At 40.8% G+C, this 26365-nt stretch overlaps 1 protein-coding gene across 2 annotated transcripts in view; it reads left to right on the forward strand.

The window, feature by feature from the left end:
* SLC35F1 (solute carrier family 35 member F1) overlaps positions 1-6439 on the forward strand; it is a 225747-nt gene extending 219308 nt beyond the window's left edge. For both annotated transcript variants that reach the window (XM_064413006.1, XM_064413008.1), the window contains exon 8: positions 2364-6439. In XM_064413006.1, coding sequence (XP_064269076.1) covers positions 2364-2588 — 225 coding nt within the window. In that variant the 3' untranslated portion in view covers positions 2589-6439. The remainder of the gene's footprint in view (positions 1-2363) is intronic.
* Positions 6440-26365: the final 19926 nt, after the last annotated feature.

The following is a 26365-nucleotide window of genomic DNA, read 5'->3' on the forward strand; positions in this document are numbered from 1 at the left end:
GATTTCCCCAAGCTTGCCCAAACCCTTTCTGCCAGGCTGGAGAGCTGCCATGAGGGAGGACACTACCATGGAAAGAATACTTTCAGCCAAAAGAACGCACTGGCAGGAAGCCCCTGAGCGAGTATGGCCAGGAGAAAGGGGATATGGTAGAGCTGGAGCCATGAACCAAAGCAAAAACGAGTTGATTTTGTCTGGGCAGCTCCTAGAATAAGAAAAAAAGCACATTTAGCTGCTGGAAGCCCCAGAGATCCCTCACAGCAGGACACAAGGCAATCACAGATCTGGCTGGCACTCTGGCTATGCAGTGGGCCAAGCCAATTGGCGGGCTGGGGTGAGAAATCAAACATAAGGTGGGAGTGAGGGACAGTGGGAAACTAGGGATGGGAAACAAGATGCATTTGGCTCCTGAGATTTCCTTGAGCTTAGTCAGCTTCACTGATGCCAAGTGATGTTCAAGTTCAAATAGAAAGTGAAGGAGGGGAAGAAAATGCTGAGAACAAAATTGTACTGAAAATGGAGGGGGAAAAATCAACTAGATGCTTGAAATTATTGACTTGTGTTTGATTGCCACATGAGGGAGATCTAAGCTTAAACAGTCCTATCAGAGCTGTGTCACATGGAAGGAATCCTTCAGCAGACTCTGGGTGAGGCTCAGCAGTGTCTCTGTGACTCTGGGGCAGCTGGGTGGTTTCATCAAATTGAGCTGCCAGAAGACACATGAGGGCCTGGTGGCATACATGTAACAAAACAATTAAAATCTGATGAAAAGCAAAACTCTTCCTACCCTCTAATCTTTCTCACATGCTTTAAAAACCTTCCCCATTATGGTATTTTCCCTGTCGAACATGCACACTGGATGTGGGAAACACACACATATCACCATAGGTGATATGTCCAAAGCTTTCAGAGGTACTGAGGGTTCTGTAAAAAGTCCAAATGCTTCCTCAGGCAGGAGGCTGGGTGGAGGTTTTGTAGGTTTATGAAACAGTAACAAATTAACATCACTACAAATTTAGCTTAGACAAAATTTGTTTTCTCCACAATGATAATTCCTTTAAGCATAAAAAGCAGAATTGCTCAAAAAAATCCAAGATAATATTCTATTCTTCTATTTTGTGCTGTGCTAAGGTGATCCAGAGGAAACAAATGGGGCATCCATCAAAGCAGAGTCAGTCAGGATTAACAGACTTGCAGACACCTTTACATAAAATCTTGAAGTACCTCATGGAGCAGCTAATAGCAGGTTGCAAGTAGTTGATGGTGTTCAGGTACAGATTCTTGACAGCTGCAGAATACAGGCACTTCTGGAAGTTCCACTGAATACAAATCATTTATATCCTCAACAAGGTGGCTGTGCAATTTGTCCTTCATGGTTTCTCACACACAGCATGCATGAAGAAATAACTTGTAGTCTAGGATCAGCAGATAAGTTATATGGGCTTAAAGCCATTTTTGTGTCCCCTGTAGCCGAACCCAGTATCTAAAGCTGGTACCCAGTGGTCTGTGCTTTTCAAACCCTGTCTTTGCCTTTAGCTTTATCTGCAATGGCTAATGAGTTGCCAGAAAGGTTCTTTGCGTTGTATTTTTAGTTCAGACACAAGTCTGTATATGTCAAAAAATTCAGGGTGACCTCTGATCTAGTGAAGCTGTGTGCCAAAATATGTGTACTTGAGCTTTCAGTTAACTGCCCTCCATGGGTGCTTTCAAACCTCATGATGTTGACCCAGAGTACATTTCACAGCTGAAGTTCGTCCTGTCCAAACTCACATTAGATCTTCTAGCACCTGCTTTCTATTCACAAGCAAGAAATACTGCAGACAGGGTATAGTGCCTTTATTAAAAAAAAAAAAAAATTAAAAAAATATAATTCTTATTGAAATCATTATTTAATTATATTTTTATATTTCTAACAGCCATATGGTTTCACAGACATATGGTTTAGCCGTAACTAAGTTCAGATTTGTCCACTGCCTGTCTGAAAACTGTAGATGACGGTACCTCACACTGGAGCTGGAGAAACTTGGACTCGGAGGAGTAGCTGGCTTGTCTAAAAGCATGAAAAAATCAGCTTTGGATCCGTGACCAAAACTCAGCTTTCCTAATTCCCAGACAGTCAATACTTAACATGCCTGGCCAGGGGAAGGCACTAGTTAGCTCTTGGTAACAGAGGACAGGGGAATTTGTGGGAGTAAATTAATTTTCCAAGAGTAATTCCCATAAAAATTCAACATCCAAATGATAGGGAGTTTGTTCTGTGTGGCACATGCCAAAACAAGGATCTGTGCCTAACCCTGTCTTTGGGTCTTCATGAACTCAAGGTAATTGGTGCTGTGTCTAATGACTCTGCTGTTATTTCTGCTCAGTTTTCAGGACTTTACTTGTTGTCATTCTTCACGATCCTTGTTGGGCTGATGCTCTACTCCTCCACGTCCACCTACGTAGCCCAGGATCCTCGGGTGTACAAGCAGTTCCGAAACCCCTCCGGACCTGTTGTAGACCTGCCAGCCAGCAGCCAGATGGAGCCTTCGGTGACATACACCAGCCTGGGGCAGGAGACAGAAGAGGAGCCTCATGTTAGAGTTGCTTAAACCCAGGGCTGTTGATCACCTATTGACAGTGGAGCTCGTATATCCATTATCTCTGTATTGTACATAGAGAAAGGTATTTACCAGGTGCAGTTACACTGGTGAGTTGCAAGGTAGCAAATAAGGAAAGCTCATACAAACACAAATTAATTGTTCCGGGGTGTTCCTTGCAAGGAGATGCCAGTCCCTCGTTTACGACATGAGCAGCATGTTTGCAATACAAGCTGCTGTGTAGGAATCAGTTAGTGTCAAACTACCTGTGAAAGATATTCAATATGTAAGATGAAATGACAAAAAAAAAAGGAAATTAATTGAAGGGTGTTTTACACACACAGAGTGATATTATGCCTAAGCCACAGCAGTTGTGGAAAAAACGCCTTTTTACAGCAAATACACTTTGTGCAGTCACTGTTAATTTCTCTCTAAAATTTGTTTGTTTGCGCAAAACAGATGGGTTAGTCGTGGTAACAACCCCCTGACACATTTTTGCTAGCACCTTGGATTTGGTGAGGGAAATACAATGAGGTCTTCTGTGCTATCTGTCTAGTTGCCCTTTCTAGGTAATCTGATCCATGAATCCAGAGAAGGGACAACTTACAATATCCGTCTCTATTCTAGGAATAGGTATAAGGCGAGCATTTTAGCCTTTCTATATTTGCAGAAGTGAAGTACTCAAGCATTGACCTCTCTATGATCCATGGCAGATTTCCTGGTGGCCAAGGTTCTGCATGAGGTGACAGGGAGTCAATTTCTCTGTAGTCGTGACTCAACACAGATTTCTTACTTTTAAAATTTTAACCTGTAGAAAGAAAAACACATTTTCTAGTTTCCTATGTATTGTACCTCTCCATGGAAAGATGACATATCATGTGGATGAGGGCACTTATTTTAGATACTCAGTGCATCGAGGGTGCCTTCTGCTCTTCCAGTTTGCTGAGTCTCCCATGGTTCATTGTTCTAACAATAGGTATTTAGAAATGTGTCAGTTTTTCACCAAAACCCACAGATTGTAAAAATCAGGAAGATTAAGGGAGGAATTCACAAGCAGAAAGACTGGACCATCTGCTGGTGTTGCCGCAGTAGCACAAAGGCATTTTACTGGCAGGGTGCAGCCAATTATTTTTCATTAACTGTGAAGCAAGCAGAAGAATTCAGCAGTTTTCTTACATTCCTGGGGACGTGTGAAAATAGTAAAGGTGTGCTCCACACTTCTGTATACAACTGTACTTCTGCCTCAGGAGCCTTACCTTCTAGAATGGGGAAGATCTTAGTCGCCACCATGAAAAATCCAACTTTGTCTGTATGTTTACTCTTCTGAGAGCCCAGTACAAGGAAATCATTATTTCAATATCCTTTATCTATTTGTAATTTAAAGTTAAGAAAGATGAGGTGTTCCTGTGTCTAACAGTAGGTGAGGAATCTAGGAGAGATCTTGGTTTCATTCACCAATCTGCTGCATCTTTACTTGAATCCTTGGGCATGACTTACCTTCTGTGTGGCTGAGTTTCCAATCAGTATATATGGAAATAATGACATTTTACCTACCTCACAGAGGTGCTATGGGACCAAGTTATTTTAAAATGCTTTAGGATCTTCAGAAAGAAGGAGTTTAAGAAGCACATAACAGTGCTGTAAAAGTGTGTATACATTCATCGTATTTGAAAATGGAGTTTATGGCATGGTTGATGAATATTTTGCTTGTGGGCATAGAAGGTGAATTTGATTTGAATGTTATTCTGCTGAAAAAGACTGTTTCAAGCAAAAATGTAGGCCTTCATGTTTGAAAAATACAACTTACCTATTTCTATATAAAAAAAGAAGAAAAAAAGTCAATCTATACATTGGAGATTAGAAAGGTCACACAGTTCAACCAAGCAGGATGAATTTCTGCTGAGGTAACAATCATTTTTTATAGTCCTGTTCTGCTTTAATACAGAAGGAACTTCCCTGAAGCAGACTGAGAGAAGTTTATATATGCATAACAGACATGAAGTGGCAAATGTCAAAATGCTCTTGAACAGGAGAAGTATGCTGTGTCTTATTCTTACAGTGAAGAAGAAGTAATTTCTTTCCCACTGTGTTTAGGCTGTCTGCCACAACCCTGCTGCACCTAAGAGAAGGTTCTGCAGTATTTCCAAATCATGCCCAAAAGCTTTGGTTAAGATGCCTTGGTACTAAACTAACAAATGCATGATTTTTTTCCCCTGCCTTCTGTTTTTTTAACATTTTAAGAACTCATGTTTCCAAACTTTTTTTTCCTAAATTATGAAGGATTAAAAAAACACAAAAAACCCCCCACTAGATTCCTGCAGAAAAACAGACTCTGTATTCTGGGGATATTAAGGAAAGTCTAAATCAAAAAATAAAAAACACACAAGAAAGACTGCCTGACACTTCAGGGTAAGATGCTTGGGTCAAGCCCTGTAAGAGCTTCGACTTAGGGTGTATTTCATACATTTCCCAGGAGAAGGGGTCTGATTACAATCATGGCTCCCTCAGGTACCCAGAGGCACACTGGTGGGCACCTGTCATCTCAATCTTTTTTGCTACCTTTTGTACCAATTAAATACCTTTCTCTGAGCATTAGTCCCCGTGTTGGTCTGAGAACCTTGAGGATTGTGTGCGTGTGTGTTTCATGTTTACAGTTCCTTCCTTTTGCATAACTGTTTTGATTAATTTCCTTATTAGTATTTATTTTTAAGCCAAATGTTTGTAGTCCTTCTGCCTCCCCATCCTCATTTTTCTGACACTAACTTGTAGACGTTTGTTAGAGTTTTCTGTGAAACAGCTGGGCAGGAGGCAGCTCCCAGCTGGGTCACGGGGCTGGGAGTTTTTCCTTACGAGGGGTTGCGATCCATGGGTGGCTGAGAGGTGCCACCAGGCTATTCTAAAAGGCTCTGTTGTGCAGGAATAAGTTATGAATGTTTCAGTGAGCGCTCTGCAGCCAGCCACCACGCCCTGTGCTTCTGGTGCAGGAGGAGTTTGATGTGCAAAGCGGGGCTGCTTCGCTGTCTGTGTTTCCCCATAAGCAAGGTGGATGCTCGGATTAGCGCCAGTGCGCTAGTCCTGGATGGACCTCAAAGGAAAACAGTAGTATAGCTTTACAAATAACTGTGTTGACTGAAAAACTGAGGTCTAGTGGTGGAAAGCGTTCCTTCTGCCCGCTTGTGTTCTGCAGTTGGAGCCCTCCGTGTGCACCAGCAAAGGCTCAGCTATCTAACGGCAGCTACTCTCTGTGTCACGTAGGACGTCTCTAGCTCTGCATAGCTCCTTGCCTGGACAGACTGAAACTCTCTGATACTGCTGGTCCTGGGCAGCCCTTAGCAAGACTGATGGAATTTTCTGATACTGGATGAACATGCTCACTGGGAGACAGACCTGGTCTTTGTTCCAGCTATAAAGTTTCGAAACACACAACGATAGACCAAGCAATTGAAAATTTTGCACCACTGTGTCATAAGAAGAAGTTTCAATGTATAGTGTAGAGATTGCTAACTTGTGCTATTAACATTTTGACAAGCGTGTAGTATCGTTTTCTTTCTTTCTTTCTTTTTTTTTTTTTTTGAAAACCATTTAGTATTCCTGAGCTAGCTACAAATATAAATTTTACCCCATGGGTAGGATTTTATTGTTAAATGCCATAATAAAGCACACTAATCTTGACACCGCAGATGGAAGTATGAACCAAAACCAAAACCAGGCAAACAAAATCCCAACCCCAAATCCTGCATTGAGAAGCTGAATAAATCTTTCTCCATTTTGATATTTGCATGCACCTATATGGACTGGCTGTGGCAATGTAATGCCTGTATAATGTTTTCAAATAAAAAAATAAATGCTTTATGAAAGCAGGGTTGGTGGTTTCTTGACTGTTTCCTTTCTGCTATCTTAGCCTTAAATGATTTTTCAGAAGTGTAAATCATGAATTGCAGGGAATAGTTCTTCACTGTACTCAGGGCTTCCCCTCTTCCCCTTGTGAGGTGTTAACCTAGAACTCCTTCCAAGGTGTCTAAGAATAGATGCCATCAGGCGTGCTCAAGTATCTTGCCTGGCCCCAGAGCGCTCCTCCAGATGGATAAGAGTACTCCTGCATACCCTGTCTTAACCTGCCATTTCCCTAGGGCTAGCTCAGGTATCCTGATTGTCACTGCCCTCATTTGGAGACAAAACCACTCTCTCCACTGCCTTCCAGAAATTATTAATTAGTCTAGAATTAATCTGGGCAATTAATCAGTGTAGAATTAATCTGATAAGTGCATGGTATTGAAGGGCTTCTCTGGCAGAGTTTATGGAGTGCCTGCAGCTGCCTTTCCCAGCCCTCCCTCCCAGGCTACACTGCAATGCTACACCCAGCTGAGTCCTGAAAAGAAAGGATGGAGACAAATTTTAGACATTGGGGGAAAAGAAGTGTCAGTAGGAGCAGAATTAGGATAAGAAAGAAAATAAGACTTTGACTCATTGAAAGTTCACATGGACAGGAAAGGAAGATCCTTAGTGTGTGTGAGAGCAAGGCATTTTATAAACATGTATTCATTCACTTCTAAGAGCGTTTGCCAGCATATGCACCTCTCCATCCTTCTTTATCTGATGTCTCCCTGGGAAACTTTGCATCAGTATTTCTCACATACTTCATTGCTGGGAGTATAAAAGGGAATGGAGAGTGGTGAGCTCATTTCCAGCCACTCGCTGCACTGCAACTGCACAGAGCCCAGATGTTACAAAGCCAGCAGCACCCATATATTGCACCCGTGTGCTGGTTGATGTCTGATATTCCACTGTGAATGTCTCCTAAGTTATACAGAGCTCCAGAAACTGAGCTAGTGTGCACAGCTTGATCATACTTGATTTGCATTTTCCTCCAAATCTTCTCTAGAGACTCTCTGGCATTACAAAATTATCCTTTTATTGCCTGGCTAAAATTCAGCCTGGGTGCTTGAGTCATATGAATAGTAATTGCATGGAATTACCCTAAAAATAGATCATAAATAGGCATTAATGAATCTTTCTGTTCTTAAATAAAACACGTTTTATCACTGAAGGACACTCAATCAGCTTAAAGCTGCCAGTCTCCCTTTGTTTTTGTTTATTTAGAACTAGTTCTCCAAAACATTACAAACCCAAAGCTGAATTCCTAGCAGCAATATGTTGTGGCATACAAACAAGGAAGCAGCGCTTTTACAGTTAGAAAGGTTGTTTTGTTATGTTTGCTCTGCAATTATAAACACAATAATTGTCACATAAACAGTAACAAACCATTGTGAAAGGGGTGAACACCTCTGCTTGCACTGCCATTGACCTCTTCCCTCAGCAATTGCAAAATGGATACCAAAAGCCAGCAATGCAGCAAAAATTACAATATTGAGTAGAGCATTGTCCTTGTCATCCTCCTCCTCCTGTTTCAAGTGTAGGCTCATGCACTGTGATATTTATTATTAAAAATCCTGCTGTATGGAAGATACTAATTCTACATGGCGAGGATCACTAATCAGTGATTAGTCACGGACTGGCTGTGAGCCACCAACAGGAGACAAAACCCTACAAATTGGCCACAAAAAGCCAGGGGTAACCCTCAGATAATTTGCACTGCTAGTATTTCAATTTCACTAAAAGGCCCAGAGTGTTTTTTCAGAGTGATCACTCTGATACTCAGAGCATCTTCCACAGCCTTAGAAACCACCACAGGTGCCCAGTGATCCCAGTGATGTCACTTGGCTGGGTGCAGGGAGCAACCACTGCCATTGTGCTGCCTCTCACAGGGGCATTGCCCTCCGTGAGGAAGAGCCCCTGCTACCACTGCTATGATACAGCATCCAGTTGGAGGAAAGAAACTGGCTCAAAGCAAGTCTTGAGGTCTGAAGTGAAAAGTCAGCACTCTGTGTGGTGCTTTCTGCTCTAAAACCATACATTTGCTATTATTGGGTAGTTTTTGGTTTTTTCCCTTATCCTAGAAGTTCCATTTTTAATTGGAAATTATGCCCCAAGTTCCTCTGGTATTCATGGTGTCAACATTTGGCCCTTTATTAATAGTTTAATGTATGGAATGTCTAAGAATACAGATATTGTCAGTCCTACATGCTATATTTGTAGTTTGAGGATAGGTGAAGCTGATTTTATTAGATTTATAAATTTTATTCTACTTAGATTCTGATTTATGACCTTGAGCTATAGTTGACTTCTTTGTGACTCCTTTTTGTGTACAATGTCCTCAGGCAATTTCCTAGTGCAACCCTGATCTTAATAATGCATTATTAATCCCTTACTGCTAAATACATTATTTATATTAACTACTGCATTTTATTCCCCACATCTTGATACAGCGAACTCATCAGATTTTAACATAACTGCAAAGTTGTCAGTATGAATTCAGCTCTTCCTTCCCATGTGCAATATGTATATGCTTGTCAGGAGCAAAATATTGGATTTACCATTCTTAAATAACGATTTTTTTTATTCTAGACTTTACCAAAGCAGAGAAAGATAATGAACGTGTGCTGAGTTTACCTGATCACTGTGCACTGAAGCACAAAGGGACTCAATGGCAACACCAGAGACACTTTGCATGCAGAATAGCTGGGATTTTTACAGGTGCAGAGTGCCTGCAAGCCCATGGATCAATGCTATGGGAGGTCATGCATATTTAACTTCCCATTGCCTATAGTAGCCAGCAACACAGAAACCTGGCTGCTTGCCAGATCCATAGAAATCAGCAATCAGCATTTGCATGTTCTTGAAATGACTGCTTGCCTAAATGAACTTCCTAAGTGAGAAGGGGGAGGGGAATGGGCTAATGACAACAATAATCTGAAGAGCCTCATTATTTGACTCATTGTGAGCAGTGGCTTGAACTATCTAATGTAGTTCTTGGTATTAAAGAGATTTCTGGATGCAAAATAGGTCACACATGTATGCAGCCACGTATTTTATGAGTCTTTATATCCCCATACACTGTCTGTGAGCCTACACTGTAATTAAACAGATAGGAGAGTACCCACAATTTCTTTCATTTAAAACTGTTGTAGCAGGATTGATTTAGTGACTAAGTTGACAAGGAACATTGGTGCTGCAGGACCTGCCTTGACTGCATCCTCAGGTGACACCACCTCTTTGGATGATGTGTGCTGCTACACCAGCCAGCAAAGCATTTGGAAAATGCAAAATTTGAGTCTTTATTTTAGCCTTGAGCTTTAACACAACATACAACAAAAGCAAACAGGGATTTAAAATGAAACAGGTATATATTAAAAGAGCAGGATAGCACTTAGCTTCCTACTCCTCTGTTATCCAGTTTGTCTGACAGTCTTTTTCCCCAAGTCACCATCCACCAATCTCCATGTGGACAAAACAACTACTAAGCTCATCTTTACCTTTTTGGGTCTAAGTTACTCACACTCCCTTCTGAATCACTGACCTAAATGAATTCATCCACAGCTTCAAGGTCCTTAGCTATCCTGCCTCTCCCTCCCAGTCTGGCCCTGAGTATGGCTCCTCTGCCATCTCACTAACTTTGCATACAAACATCTTGCTGCTTTATTGCTGGTGTAGTCCAGCCAAAGGGGCTCCTGGCCTCAACACAGAGGCTACTGGTCACAGAATATTTGAACAGGAGTTTCTTTCAGTTTGTGTACAAATGTCAGATTCCAGCCCCACTCCATTGCAATTGGAGGTATTAAAAAAAATTAAAATAAAATGCCTGCTCTTCAACTATATGATATTCAGGCAGTATGGTATGAAACCAGTCATAGGCGATTCAAAACACATGTGCATTTTCCTGCCATTTGATTTACAGTGAAGGTGAAAGAAGAGTGGCTGGTGGAGGATGAGCTACAGGTACCCTTCAGGTCATTGGCTCTATGAAGTCAGCAACAAAAACAGTTGTATAATTTGGACTAAGTGAGGATAATCCATATCATTTTGTCCTCATGGAAAAGATAAACATAAAAAGCAAAATGTCTCTCCAGCTTGTAACTATTTAAATTATTAACAGAGATGTCATTGATGATCCATTTACATACATTGGCTTCCTCTCCTGCAGCTCTTGTTTTCCTCTCCAGCTTCTCTGCACCTGGTCTGACCAAGAAAATGCTTAATTCCACTAGAAATAGAAGAAAAGAGAGAAAAATAAAGGGAAGTGTTTATCTAACATATAACTGCTTCTGTTTCTCCTTGTACAAATGCCTCCTTTGAACTACATTTGGTGCAAACATGAACAGTGGCTGAGCTGGCATTTGTCTTCACAGACTGGGAGGACTGTGAATCCTCAGCCCCAAACCTCAACCTCCACCTCTAGCACAGATTTCATTTCTGTGACATGATGGAGAGATCCAACTGAGCTCCTTTTATTTCCCCTGGGTGTAGGAGGAAGGATGTGTGCTCGAGACAGCACGAGAAACTTGTCCTGCTGCAGCTGCTTGAGTTCAGATTTAGTTGCCAGATACAGAGCCGTGCTCTGCAGAGCCAGCAGCCTGGCACCTGCCAGGTCTACTTTAACTGGAGTTACTGTGCTAAGCTGCTGATCTGAAGAAAGTAATTGCAGCAGCTGCACTAGCACAGGCTTCTCTCTGCTGCTGTAGAGGGGTAAACACCCCTGTCAGCTCCAACACGGGTGTTTCATTATGGCAAGGGAATACTGATGGACTTTGCTTTGAGTGTGCATTGTGAAATTTCAGGGACCAGTTACACAGTCATTAAAAAAATACCCATTTTAGCACTCCCTTTTTAGCTTGTGCTTTTTCCTTGTAAATTTTCCATTCTTTTTGCCTTTATATGGTGCCAAGACTCTTCTTCCACATCAGCATTTGAGCCTTGGAGCAAAATGCAGGTACAGAAAAGCCAAAAAAACCCCCACATTTTGGCAGCACAAGAGATTTTCAGTTACATGAAATTCACCTTACACCCTGCTCACATGGAAGTGTTCTAGACAAGAAGGTGTCTGCAAGGCCAGCTCCAGTCTCCTGCAAGCCCCTGTGATGGTGAGGGAGAAGACTCACAGTTGTGAAAGGTAAAGGTATGGCAGTGGGAAAGAGAGTAAAGTGGTGATTTTGGACAGAGGGAGAGAAAGAGAGGGAAGTCTCTTGGGATGGAGAAGGGCTGGAGAAGGAACATGAGTTGTGAAGGAAAGAAAGGCTGGGATAGGGGGACCATGGACTGGACCCAGGTTTACTTGAGAGGTTAGAGAGGAGTGGGACAGGGGTTCATCACCTCATCTGCTGTCAAAACACTGCAAAGTCCAAGGCTTTAGCTCTCCCGCTGATCAGCAGGATCTGCAAGGGACACGTGCTCTGACAGCACAGTGAAAATAGAATAGGTGTCTTCTTTTTAGGAGCTGCACCTTGGGATACTTGTGTTGGATGTGTGTGAACCTAAAACAGACATTGCTGAAGCCCATTAAAGAACAACGATTCCCAGATATTCAAGATAGAAGAAAAAATCTCCTCAAGCAAGAAGGATAGCATGAAAAAGAGCTTCATTTGTGTTGTCAGACAAGATATTGCTGTTGTCTTGCTTTTTGGGTTTTTTTCCCCCTACAAATAGCCACCACCCCACACTGACTTTTAAAAAGTCTATCAATGTATGAGGGAACATTATTGCTGCATGGGGTGTTTGCAATCTCGGAACATGAAAGATGGTTAATTTTTCTGAGCAGAGAGAAATAACCCATCCTAGCTTCTTTTTTTTTTGTATTTCCCAGTGTTGCCACTGGCTGTGTTCTGGCTGTTCTTCGCACAAGCTGAATGGCAATTGGTAAATGTGTTTGAGGCACTGTAAGAGCAGTGTCTGGAGTCTGCCGCTGACACTTTAATCTAATGAGAAATGCCAGGGACCTTCTGTTGATTATTTCAAAATATTTTGTTTGGAAGAATTTTAAGACTTATAAAATAAATCAGTCTTGTTATATCAACATTTCTGGACAAAAACAACTCCCAGATCTTATGCTCAACATTTTCTCCCCTGCTTGCCTCATACTTGGCTTGCATCAGAGCCAGGAAATAAACATGTCACTTCTTTTACTGCTCATATATCAGGAAGGAGAAAAGATGGGGGGAGAGAAATAAAGAGAAAAAAACTGTTTGGGCTCTGTGAGTATCTTGTGTGATGGCTTAACCTCTATAATTTTGAGTTCATAAAGCAATAAAGCCTCAGTTGCTCTGATCTCCTCCTCTCCATTTGCCTAGTGATGCATCAGAGTCTGAGGATGCTCATACTTAATAAGCAAATAGAGAAAAAAGAGTGAAGCAGAACATATTAGAGCACACTGAACAAAAGCTTTTAGCCACTAACCAAGAACTACTCCAATCAGCAAATGTCACTAATGTGTTTGAACAAACAGCAGAGCTGAAATGCTCGGGCATTCTGATTTCCATTAAAATGAAAGGTGTGGTGCACAGAAAATGACCCAGATGATCTCAACATCCACTGAAGAGGGCAGAAGGTGTAATCCCCAAATGGAAGATGTTTATGCAGAACTGTCCTCAGGTTGCGATGCCACCTGCTGGGATAACACATCTTCCTTGGGAGCTGCTGCAGTTCTGAGGCAATGGCATTTACACACAGCCCTACGGTAGGGGTCTTGCTTACAGTTGAACCTGGCTTTTCCAGATGCAGAAGTGGTTTGACTTTAGCAATTTAACACACAACCATTTGTATTTATATTATCTAGAGACAAGCAGAATTTTTTTCAGCCTGTTGAGGTTGCAGCAGGTGGTGCTCATTTGCATTCTGCAGATGTTTGGGCTTTCCAGCAGAGCTTCAAGTGAGATAATATTTTCTTTGTTTCTTATAAAGACTAAGACTTTGAATTTTCACATGGAGAAACATATAAGTAGATGTGAATGCTTCTGTTATGCTTGCAGAGCTGTATAGAAAGTGCTGCTCCATGTGTCTTTTGGGTGGCATTTTAGTGAGCCTTCATACATCTTTTTGCTGATGCAAGTGATCAGTTCTAATTCTGGGTGATGGCAGGGCCAAGTCTTGTTCCTGGGTCTTGTCACTAAGATGATTTAATAATTTAACCTGCCAGGATTTAACAACCACTTTTTTTCTGTATATTTACATCTCTGCTTGGAATATACTTGAGATATAAAAGTCCTATACTTTTTAAAGCCCCTAGACAACACAATTGAAAATGTCAAAGGGAGTAAGTATTTGAAATATGTTTGTCCTTTTCCTTATTTTATATGACATAGGTTTTAAATTTTAATCATGCTGTTGAGATACAAACTAATGCCAAAAATGCTGTATTGCTCTTACTGATGTTTCCACATTTATACCTGTTTTCCAATCAATGTATGATGTTCTGTGTATTGTATTTAAAAATAGGAGCAACCTGACAGATTTTGCATTTAAGCAGAAAAGAGAATTGTGGCAAATATGTAAAGACAAATTATTCTTGAAATGCATTGCTCTCTTGAGCTGTCAAGTGATATTTCTTTTTAAATGAGCTTTCTCATTTTGGATGCCTCCATCCCATTTGAATCCCCTGATGGACGATGCCTTCAGGCATCTGTACACCTGGAAAAACTTCTACAGGAAACTACTCGATAACAGCTTCAAATGCTGACCTTTTCTGGAGGCATGTTGGGCAAATGCTTGCTGGGCAGTAGCAAATCTTGCCTTCTTCCCAGCTGCCAGATGTTGCTGAAGCATCAGGATGGCTCCTGCTCAGCCCTTGGGAAGATCTTTATGAACACATCTCTGATGGTGCACCTACCCCCTGCATTTAACTGGCAAACACATTGAAAATCTGTCAGCCTGGCAGTTGTATGCTCCCCTGAGATCTGGAAATCTGTCTTTCTGGCTTGGCCTTTCTCAGCTTTACAGCTTATCCTCTGAATGCTCTTAATTGTGCTCCCTCCACCTCTCCTCTAAATCTTGGAGAATTTAAATTCTTGGTCACTTTCTCTCTTCCTTCTGCAGCTTATCCATGACTAAACTTGTTCATACACTGTCTGCCAAGTTAATACTCCCAATCCTTTCTCTCAAGTGCTGATCAGCTTCGTATCTCCAGACTAAACTGTCTGTGTGTCTCACTAACATAATTTTGTTGGTGACAATGTGACTTAAGCCTTGCTCAGGGTCTTCCCACCGGAGCTGCTCACCTCTGTTCTTAATTACTGTGAACTCTGCAGTCCTGAAGCCACTGCTCTGTTTGATGGCTGTGCAGTTTTGTCCTGAAGTGCTGCTGCTCATCTTGTTTTAATTAAGGTAATATCTCCTTAAAGATTGTTCTTTGGGCACAGCACTTAAGAGATCAATTCCACTTCTTTTTCACTTCCACTGCAGATAAGAAGCGGGGAAAGTAATTAGCACAAATGTCTCCAGCAGCAGAGGCTCCTCACTGTGTATCACTGAAGTGTTGTGTATTCAACTGGCATCAGACAAATGGATGCTGTTTTGGCGTTCTTTTTAAAGGGAGTTAGTCACTTATTTCCTTTCAAATAGAGAAATCCTCTAGTACCTGAAATGCTGTAGTAAATTAATGGAAGAGAGGTCTGTGTAAGGCTGTACAGAAAGGGAAAGGTATACCTTAGATAACAACTGTCACCAGTCTCACTCACTGTCTCATGGGCTGCACTTATCCACACCCAGATGTTCACAAGCTGGGCACAATCATAACTGAAGAACACCAAAAACTAGGATTTCAGTTTCCTCCACAGATCTCTTGGAAAAGAAAGCTAATTTCTGGATAAACTTGATGTGCCTCTGAGGAATCAAAAATGACTATGGGATGAGCTTTTGCCTTTGAACCTTTTCTTCCATTATTCTTAGGCACAGTTGCTACCCATTGCCTTTATTTCCTTATTTTGGTTGTCTTTCTGGCTGTAACTTGATTTCTGGTTGTATGAGAGGGGTGGGAATGGCACACGTGGTGCAGCCTTGTTGCCTCACATCATCTTGTTTATACCTAGATGAGAAGACCTGTATCCCAACAGCAACACATTTCTCTGTGTTTACAAGGCTGATTGCTCTGTGTGTGTCTGTGTACTTTGTTATTGAGTGCTATGTCCTATTGTTTTAAACCTTCATTTTCTTCTGCTGTCCTCACATGTCCACACGTTCAGAAAAATCTTGGTATTTCTGCTACAAATATTTCTATACCTAAAGTCTGAATGGAGAAATAGAGCTGAATTTTGCAATTATGGTGATTTATTTTGGTCATTTAGTCTTTTGCTGGTATGTGAATGTTTAAACCATAGGACATAACCCAGATGTACATTTCAGTTCTGTTTGGGTTTTTACATGACTGGATTATACTTCCCCTGTTGCAAGGACCTATAAAAATGGCAACATGAACAGGAAACAAATCACCACAGCCAAGAAACTTGAAATGCTGGAAGTTATTTCTTGAGAAGAAATAATTAAAACATTTGTTTCACAATTTTCCAATACAACTATTTTTTTTTTCTTTCCTGAAATATAAAAACAGAGAGACATTTATGTAGATAGCTGGTTTGGAAATGAAGCGCTTGGTTTGGAAATGGAGCTGGTTTGGAAATGAAGTGCCTTGACAGCAGGTCAGCTGCAATTGTCTGTATGCAGGAGTTGCACAACACTGAGTCTGCCTGGAGAAGAGGACCATACTCTTAGTGCTGAGCAGAGCGTGGATCCCCCAGGAGCTGCCTTTTTTGGCTGTTTTGTTTCAAATGGAAGTTGGGTTTGGCTGTATTGTTTCAAATAGATGAAGTAACTGCTACCATAAAGAGACCTGTGTACCACAGGTCATTCATGTGTGGCAAAGAGGAAGGTGTTCCTTACCCAGTGTCCTGTGCTGTGCAGGGTTACTCCCCCATTCCCTCCAGAAGAAAGTCTGGTTCTGACATTATTTTCTGCTATAAACAAATAATTTGACTGCTGCTTTTGGTGGAAAATATATATTCCAGGTCTCTTTCCAGCTTGGCTTCCTTAAGCTGTCCTTTTGCAAGGGCAGTAGTCTTCCTCTCAGACTCTTCTAATATTGGTCCTGATATATGAAAAGCAGTGATTGAAAGATCATTTAAAGCCCCCATTACTGTGTGCCTTAGTTCTAAAAGTTCCAAGACTGGGAAGAATTTTATTTGCATGAGTCTTAATACCTGATTTTTTTACCCTTACCTTGTACTAAAGTGCAAACCTGAAGTTCCAGCTGTTAACACAACAGCAAAAAAAAAAAAAAAAAAAAAAAAAAAAAAAAAAAAAAAAAAAAAAAAAGTGAACTATTAAAAGCATAAGCATTTAAGGTCTCTTGCATCACAAGTCCTTTACACCTTCTCCTAATCAGTTTAGAGTACTCTGTGCCCCTTTCTACTGGACCGATATGTGGGTTACAAATTTAAACAAACAAACAAGCAAACAAACTATCAACATCTACCTGCATTGGTGTTGAAACAGTGAGAGAATTGGACTCCAGTCCCAACAGCAAAAAAAAAAATCTTCATTTTAGATTCCAACAGTTAAAAACAAAAGTCATTAATCCAGGAAATCTCTACATGTTTACCTCTCTTCCCAGAACACTCTATTTCCACTTGAACTATCTGCTTATGGGTTAAAAAAAACCACCCAAAAAATCCAAACAAACAAACAAAAAAACCAAAAAAAAAAAATTTAAAAAAAAGCAATTGCCATGATGTGTGGGGCTGTTACTGTGCAGTTTGTCTTTGGCTGTCTTCTACAGCAACACTGAGTTTTTAAATTTCTTGCAGTTACTCCATCCAAAACACTTTTCCTACTCCTGCTAAAAAACAATACCTTTCAGTTCCCTTACTGTAATATCTATTCATTTCCTTACCTCACTCTGGGGAAACATGTAGTTTGAGGACATTGTTGTGGGTTAATTAAAGCATTCTGTAATCTTCTGTCCATCAGCTGTTCAGCCTGGAACATTTCCACACTGCCTGTGATTAAAGGCAGACAAGTGAGGGTTAAATCTGTATTTGTCTCTGTTCACTTCTAATTGTTTACCACACAGCGGCTGAGAATGCAGCATTCTTCACTATGAGATCAAATGGTGGCTTTTCATCTGCTTTCTGTTTGTTACAGTTTTGAATAGTTTTGTTTTGATGTCAAAATTATATGGCTTGAAAACACTATTCATTCTGTCAAAATAGTTAACATAGGGTTACGATGGGGGATTACAAATTCCAATAAGATGTGCTCAATATCAAGAGAAAAGCACTTGTTCTGAATCTGGAGTTTTCTTTCTCCGAGGAGATTATATTGCTATGTAGATTTTCCATTTCTCTAATGTTTAGGTTATTAGGACATTGTGGCCTGCAGTGAAAACTCAGATTGCAATTGAATTTCAGGATTTAACTTTTCATTTGCAATTACTCAAACAGAGGATTTGTTCCTTAAGAAGTTCATGAATGAGTGCCTTAGTGCCCTATAGACATGACTTGGTTTTAATAGAAATGCAGCAGAAAAATTGAAATACTAAGATACAGAATCATTTCTGGAAATAGCCTTTCTGACAATTGACATTTGATAAGTGTCAAAAGAAAAGCTTTTCTGACTGACTTTAAGTGTTACATATGTATGAAAACCTGAGACCTATACAGCACCTCTTGAAAATGTAGTCTCTTGCATTTATATGTGATGCAATGTCTCTTGTCCAGCTTTTAACCTGGTTCTTATAGGATAAGACAAGTATATTCTTTACACAAAAGGGTGTGTGTATCTGGATCTACCTTCTTTCACTGCAGTCATGCAAGGATGTGCAGCAGCCCACACACCCAACATGGACACTTTAAACACCACACAGCTGTTTATGAAGGGGCAGGAGCAATCACAGGATGAGGGAAGGGATGCATGTCATGGAAAAAGAGATTAAAAGGAAGAAGCTGTGGAGGGTATAGAGGCTACACCAGACCTGGGAGTCAGAAGGGCTTTGTCTGCATTTATGCTCCTCTTACACATCAACTCCACACCAATGTAAGATGTGGGATGCACCAGTCTTCTCTGGCTGTGGTTTCCACATATCATTCTCCAAGTGCTGCTGAGTCACAAGGAATGGGATGTACAAAACACAGCACCATGAGCCCCTACAAGCAAGAGAAGGAACGGGACATAATGTTCAATGCAGAAGTTGTAGGCACATGCACACCACTGTTAGCAAGAGGTATCTGATGTGTGCTCTGGGAACCGTGGCAGGAGCTAGAGCCTCACATCTGCTACCTGAGCTGCTCAGTGGAATTCTTCCTAAATTTTTATGCTGCTCTTTTTCTTTTAATTAACTGTGCTTGTGGCTTGCTGCAAAGGTCAATGACTGACGCATAGGAATGAGGTGTTAGTGGAGCTGTCTGCTTGACTTTATTAAATAAAGATTAATTTATCCTACGTGTACAGAGTATCTTGCAGGGTTGTGTAGGGCTTTGGTCCTGAGTCAGGGTTTTTTACAGCCTTCTTAGATAACAATTTGTCATAGCCATTACTGTCACTTTCCCACAGTGCATATTCAGAATATGGAGGAGTTATCTTTTGCTGATGCTCTCACAGGACCTCTGAAGTTGAAGGTTGAACTTCTATCTGCAATCTTATATTACATGCATAATGAATCATATAAGACCACTGGAAAACCTCTGCCCATACCTTTTATCCTCTTTTCCAGGACACACCTTCAGTTTTATCTTATTTCACTCTCCAATAGCAACTTCATCTTTCAGAGAGTAAAATTTGTTCTTTAATTTCAGATTGTGTGAAAAACTAGAGAGGGGAAAAAATGTTATTCACTTTGGAAAAAAATACTAACAAAAAATCTCTGGAAAGGTTTTTGTCTTCTTCTGTGTGCTGCTTTCTGTGATTAAGAAGAGCTCAGCCAGGGCTGTTCTATGTACTACTGCACTAAGACTGGGCTCTGAACTCTGACTTACAAATAACTGGGAAATTCTGGGAAATTTGTGTAATTGCAGGAAGGGTAAGAAGTTTTGAGGGACTGTCAGGAATGTCTGAAATGCAGGACAATTGGTTCTGTAATAAAAAAATAAGTCTTCTTTATACACATAGTTAATATAACATTATCTGCCCATAGCTGTGTCTGAAAGGCTTGACTGTCAAAGAGGGGAGAGATTCTGAAATCAGTAGCAGTAAACTAATTTGCAAAAAATTTAGCCTGCAGGTAAATTTGTAATTCTTACATATCAATTCTTACATTTCCTAAAACATCATGAAGGATCTGCGTTATTTAGGTAGGTTGTTTAAAGCAACATAAGAAAAATGATCAAAAATAGAAATTGGAATAAAAGAAAGAATAAAAATCTCTTTGATTAGACCACACTGTCAATAACCTACCTGTTGTTTCTGATTTCCAAGAGTGATGTTTGGCAATAATAACACATTTGTTACTCGGGAAATACAGTTCTTCCTATGCTAATTAATGTGGTGTAAAAAAATTAATTATTCTGTTAACATATGTGCCCTTTGTAATTTACAGTCAAATTTATATTAGATGCTTATATTGGCTTTATTGGGAGTGGTATTTCTTGAGATGCAAGTGATCCAGTCTCAAGAGCCCTAGACAGTTCCCACCATGGAGATGGGTTGTCTCTTTAACTTTATTTCCAGAGCTGTCAGGGTGAAAATTTCACAGTTCCTCATTTTCTGGTTTAGATTTGAATTAGGGTTATTACATTCACATCAAACGGAAATTATAACTGCTAATCACATTATGTTCAGTGTTGTTTACCCAAGATTACAGCTGTCAAAATAGATATGGCAATATTAGATTTTGAAGAAGCTGTCTCTAACAGTTGTAGTATGCATTAGTAAATGATAAACGGCTCAGGTTCTTACTCCCTTGTTGGGGAAGCCTCTTCTGGCACAATTGCAAAATCTCATTAGAAGTCAGCACTGAGCTGTGATTTTCAGATTATGTGCATGGTGCTCACTGTATTTCATATCCTAATAAAATATTTGCCTTCCTGTATTAGTAGTGCCACCTCACTCTTTCTGGGTTTTACCGAGTTGGAAAACTCTTGCAGTTAATTGAGGTCAATTATTGCTAAAAAGAAAAAAAAAAAAAGGCTTAGACTCTAGTGAGCATCTACCCAGTGTGTGGAGGAGCTTTCTTCTTTAGAAAGAAGCCAGTGCCTGATCTAATGGGACTAAAAGCCTGAGTATCCTATTGGTACTGGCAAGACATACTTTAGAGTAAAGTATTTTGCAGTGTGAGCGAACAAAATCAATCTTCACTATATAAAGTACATCCTTTGTCTTCTTAACTGCAGTCAGTGTTCAAATGAGAGTGTACAATTTATGTTCCTAATCAATATGTACCTCAGTTCTTGGAAACAGGTTTGAGATGAAAGAGCTCACTGCAGCTAACAACTACAAAATAGTTGTTACCAGTGTGGCATCATTCTATCATAGCCTTTTCAAAGGCTACATAAGGAAGGTTAAGGAGGAGGGAGGCCAAAAAAAAAAAAAAAAAAAACCAAAATAAGCAAAAAAGCTGCAGACAATTCCATAAAATCCACTCAGCCAAAATGTCAAAGAAACCAATGGAAGGTGAGCAGTGGGTCAACACTCACCTGCTGCAGAACTCAGCACAAAGCAGCACTGATCATGCTTCCCATGCTACGTGGCTGCCAGGAGAGATAAAGATCAAACCTGTTAGGGAGGAACTCCTGTCCTTCATCCTAGAGATGGGGGAGCTGTTTCTTTGCTTATTTTTTATATATGATTGGAGATTTTTATTTTTCCTTTTGAGAAAGATGTTTGCTTTATTTACGATAGTGGGAATTTAGAAATTAAAGAAACTTTTCATTTAGGGACAGAATAAAATCATCAAGAAAGATTTTTAGAGATTTTCATAATTGCTTCTTGGGCATCTGCAGACAATTTACCACTGATAAATAATGGTCAGTAAGCAGAGGGTATTCTGCAAAGAAACCAAAATATAAGGCTCAGTCTTTGTAACTGGAAGGACAAGTGAAGATGATAGATGATTTCAGATTCGGATACTGTAAGCGGTGGAAAGTTGTAACCAGAGCAGGGAGTGATACAAAGGTTTCAACACTGAGAAATGTTCATCTCTGTCCTGGAGGGACAGTGCAAAGTGTTTTCTGTCCCCCTCTAGAAATGTATCTTCAAAAGGCTGGCAAACTGTGTACTGGGCTTCTTTTCTCAAAGAGGTGAATTCCTCTAGATGCTGTGGTCTCCTGCCAGCCCTCACCCTGCCTGGTAGCCAGACCTGGAGAGAAAAGCACTCCTGAAAACAAGAAACTTCTGATAACCTCGTGGCCACCGTGGTGTCGTCATAAAGTGTGGGCCTGAGGGTCTTCCCCTAGCAGGACACAAGTGCCACAGATAAAACTTGGCAACTTGTCTTTAGGGCACACCTCCTCTTCCAGCCAAGGCAAATGTTGGTTCAGTGCTCATAGCCTCTAATCTGACTTCCAAGAAACTTGTCACTGTGTTCTTTTCTTTTGTTGATGATTTGTTTGCAAACAGAACAAGCCTGGGCACTGGCCAGCTCTCAGCATACAGGACTTTTCTAAAGAGGGAGTTATTCTGCAACAACCCCCTGTCCTGGGTTTTGAACAGAGAGGGTTTGTTTCTGGGTATTTTTTGGTTTACCATAGAGGACCTTTTAATTAGCATATATAAACCCTCTTGTTGTACCTCTTGGGTTAAATACACATGAAAATCACCTGCTGTCCAGCACCCTGAAGTGTGAAGTTCACTCTGGCTTTCAACATCCCGAGTTCAAAGCCAGGGAGGGTATCACTGTGACTTCTGAAGGACTCACAGCCAGACGTGGTGACAGTGGCACCCTCTGTGTCATTCCTCTGCTTGAAGCAAGCTGTGTTGCAGCTTATTTGGAAAGCACGTGGAATTGTTTGTCCTTGGCCAGTGTGACTCAGGCCTGTCAGAAAAGTTCTTGTGTAAATTTATCAAATATTGAGTGTTCTCTGCTCATCATGTTGTTTTATTTAGAATGTAATTTTTAGCGGCAGTAGTCCATCAGCTGAGTATCTGCTGACAAGAAGCACAGGTCAGACCTTAATTTTTTCCTGAGGTTGAGTGCATTGAGTAAGGGAGCTCTAATTCATGACTACTGGTTGAAATACAGACTCTCCCTATTCCTTGCTGATAAAAGCTGGGTGCAGCTGGACCTCTGGATCTCTCATTTATTACCAGCTCTCACATGAGGGAATCTCTATTCAGTTGAAGATACCTAAAGAGTTTCCTTTTCTGCATGGTCACAGGGGGGCTGACGCCCACATTTTAGCATTGGCTACCTGGTGGGCAGCAGAGGTGTGGTAGAAAGATCACAGGTCTGCAGATGACGACACGCGCAGGCAGCTTGTCTCTCAAACTGTGCATGTCAAAGCAGTTGTTATTTGGTGAGACAAGTCATGCTTTGCCCTTATCTGTTAGTCTCCCAAGAAAGCTATCTGATAACAAGCTAAACTGAAAAGAGTCTTCACTCTGCTGTTATTAAGATTCCTCTTTCAGAGATCACCAGTAGAAAATAAAGAAGAAATGACACTAAAAAGGCAGAAGAGATTTCACAAGCAAACACTCTTCCTGGAGCCTGCAAATTAATCAGTAAAAGGATGATTTTGTTCCAAGCATTGATAAGTTGTCATTATAATTCTAAGAGCATTTCAACAGCCTTTCACCAGTTGTACCTCTGAAAGTCTTGTGACTTGTTCATTGGAAAAACTGCACCACGTGTGCAGCTGCTCTGCTTTTACAAGATAACGGGGCATCAGAAGATGCCAGGCACGGTGCCAGATAGCAGTGCCATTAGAGCAGGACAACCACAGCACTTCTGCCTGAACAACACCTCTGCTTGCTCTAAAAGCATCAAGCGGCCACAGCAAATGCTGAGGGACCTGCCTCGTGTGAGGGATGCCTCCGCTGAAAGCGTGATCTCGAGCTGGGATGTGTGACCCAGGGTTAGAGGGAGCCATTAACCAACTCTCGTGGTGAATTAGAAAATGTCTAATATGGGTGAAAAAAGAGGTGTTCAGGTTGTTAAAAGTGTGATTGTAAACAGAAGGCTGTAAAAGGGCATTTTCTACTACTTCAGTGCTATGTTAAACTTGCAGGTCCCTCTTTGCTAGTTTTTAGAATAAATGCAGCCTTCTTCCACCTAAGTAGTACTTTCTGGCTTCTGCAGTCAGCAATCTTTACTCTGAACATTGTTTGAATTCCTTATTGTCTTCTTTTTCAATTCCAAGTAAATATTTGAGTGAATTTATATGCCATTGTTCAATATGAGAAACAATTAGTTACATCTATTAGCTCAGAGGAGGATAATGTAATTTCCCCTCTTTGTGGAAGTTGCAAAGAGTATTACAAGTTCAGCTTATCTTGGCACACTTTGAAGACCAGGTAAATCTAAACTCTGTTGACATGGAAGAACTGGGTGTGCGAATAATGGTTTGCCTGCAAAGGGGACAGATGACAAATGAAGCCTGTAGCCACTCTCTTCAGGCACACTAGTTAAAGTCCTAAAAGCAACCCCTCAATGAGATGATAAAGCTCACATGACAGAAATGAGATTTCCTTTTCAGAGGAAGAAACTCTGAAAGATCTTAAAGATCTCTTCATATTTTCTTTCTTCCTGTTTTGCAGTACTTTGCTTCAGTCTCACTCCATGTTACACAGCTGCACAGAAGTATGGTATGTCTATAAAAACGAATTTATTAAGTCTGTGGTTTCATCTTACTTATCTCTGGAAAGTGTGTGTATAGCTGTCCCTGTACACAGTGATATATTCATAGAGTACAAGAATAAAGCTACACTTGAGAAACAAAATTGATTTCAAGTTCAGTGGCTGGTGCTGGCACCTGGCCTCCTGCCTGGGAGAGTTTGCTGCTGTGCTTGCAGAGTGTTAGTGTAGGTGATATTACCGACATGGAATTGGGCTACTCGGATTATCTCGGTGTGAAAATTTTAAATTGGTATAACTGAGAAACATAATGCAGTAGATGATGGCTTTTGCATTTATTTTAAAGCTTTAATTTTAGGTTTATGAGCTCTTCACAGAGCTGAGTGGTTTTTTTAAGATCAATTTTCTGGGTCTGCAGTTTTAAACTCTGCTTTAAATTCCACTTCTGAGCAAAAGGAATTGCATGGTCCCTGTTTAGCCCAAGTAGATCAAACCTGTTGGGTCATCTAATGAGTGGATGGATGTTGCTCTGAGTGCAGATGATAAGATCTGGTGTTCCACTGAAAGAATCACCACTTCTATTTCAAGAAAGCATCAGGTAGGTTAATCTTCCTTCCTCAGCCAGCCAAGGGTGTGCTACTCCCACATCCTGGAGGCTTCACATGAGGGGCTGCAAAGACCCTGCTTCATGCCATGGCATTCCCTGACAGAATAAAATCAAGGGTTGTATGCTGCAATTGCTCATTCACCAGGCACTTGTTTGCCTGTCTCTCGATTATGCAGGCAAAAATACAGATCAAATAAATCAGAATTACAGCTCAACAACAGCTCTGATGCTAATGACACTGGGATGCAAACTGAAAGTAAGGCTGGTTTCACTGAAAAGCCTGATCATTACCTTGCATTAGGAGCCAATGTGCTCCAGAAGGAAGCACAAGGATGTCAGTGGGAAGCTGACCACCCAAACAATTGCAGTAAGTCCATTTTTAAGGTGAGTATCCCAGCTTTGAAATATGAGGGAATTGAAGACTCAAGTTGATTGCATATGCTAATGCTGGTGCGTGTGTGTTAGGTTTTCCTGCTCAGGTTTTGGGCAGGGCATGAGGTGGCTTCTTGGGAAGATTATGCCCTCCTTGGGGTGCCTGAGGAGCAGGCAAGCCAGCTTACACTCCTGGGCAATGCATCTCACGAGGGTTACCCTTGCTGGACCAGTAACGATATCACAATGAATTACTAAATTTAATCTCTATTGAAAATTCAAGGAAAAACATCCTCCCCTTCACCTCTACAACATTCCATTGAATGGAGAAGATCAGACTGGTGCTAAAGACGAATTGGCAATAAAAAGGGAAAACATTAAACACTTGGGGTTCTTGCAAAGGACAGCAATGCATCTCAACCAGCCTAAAAACTGAGTTTCTGTGTATGTATGTGTTTCAAGATAAAACTACATTGAAAATCAGTGTAGAAGAATGTAAACACTGTAATTTTAAACAAGAGCTAGAGCAGCAGAACAAGAAACTGACAGTGGCTCTGGAGATACCTGGAATACAACACCAACCCAAGCTTGTTTTCATGCAGCTGCTTTTTATATGAAAAAAGGATGAAAAGGCGACTCTATGTTTTGGTGTTGAGCAAATCCTGCAAAGGATTTATACTATTTAATTTGTCATTTTCTGTTAGCAGAGGATATCACCTAAAAAGAAATGAACCTTGGCGGAGGCAGGGATACATCATGGCAATAGCTGTAGCTGTTCCCAAGTTATGTCAGGATTGAATTCAGTTTCAGTTCTGGTGTGGGAGGACCAAGTAGACTGTGCACAGGAGCTTGGGGCCAGCCTTCTGCGTTGGAAGATGCAGATGCTGGGCTGGCAGCACAACTGTGCAATCAGAGACAGGATGAAGGAGCAGCTCCATGAATAGCTGGTGCTGGGGAGAGGGGGAGCTTAACTGCCTTGCTCATGTATGAAAAGAGGTGATTTCTGATTGTGAAATTCCCATGAAAATCATATTCCTGTATTTCTGAGCAGTGTTTCATAACATTGTGTGTGCATAGGGAAGCTAATATACAAAGGCTGGATATGCATTCACTATCACAGCTTGACTGTTTTTATAATATCACTTAAATGCCAGTACTTGCTGTGCTTTCTAAATGTTGATCCAATTCAGGAGAGCTTTAAAAAAAGTG

This window comes from Passer domesticus, chromosome 3 (genome assembly GCF_036417665.1).
Source record: "Passer domesticus isolate bPasDom1 chromosome 3, bPasDom1.hap1, whole genome shotgun sequence".
NCBI classification, from domain to species: domain Eukaryota; kingdom Metazoa; phylum Chordata; class Aves; order Passeriformes; family Passeridae; genus Passer; species Passer domesticus.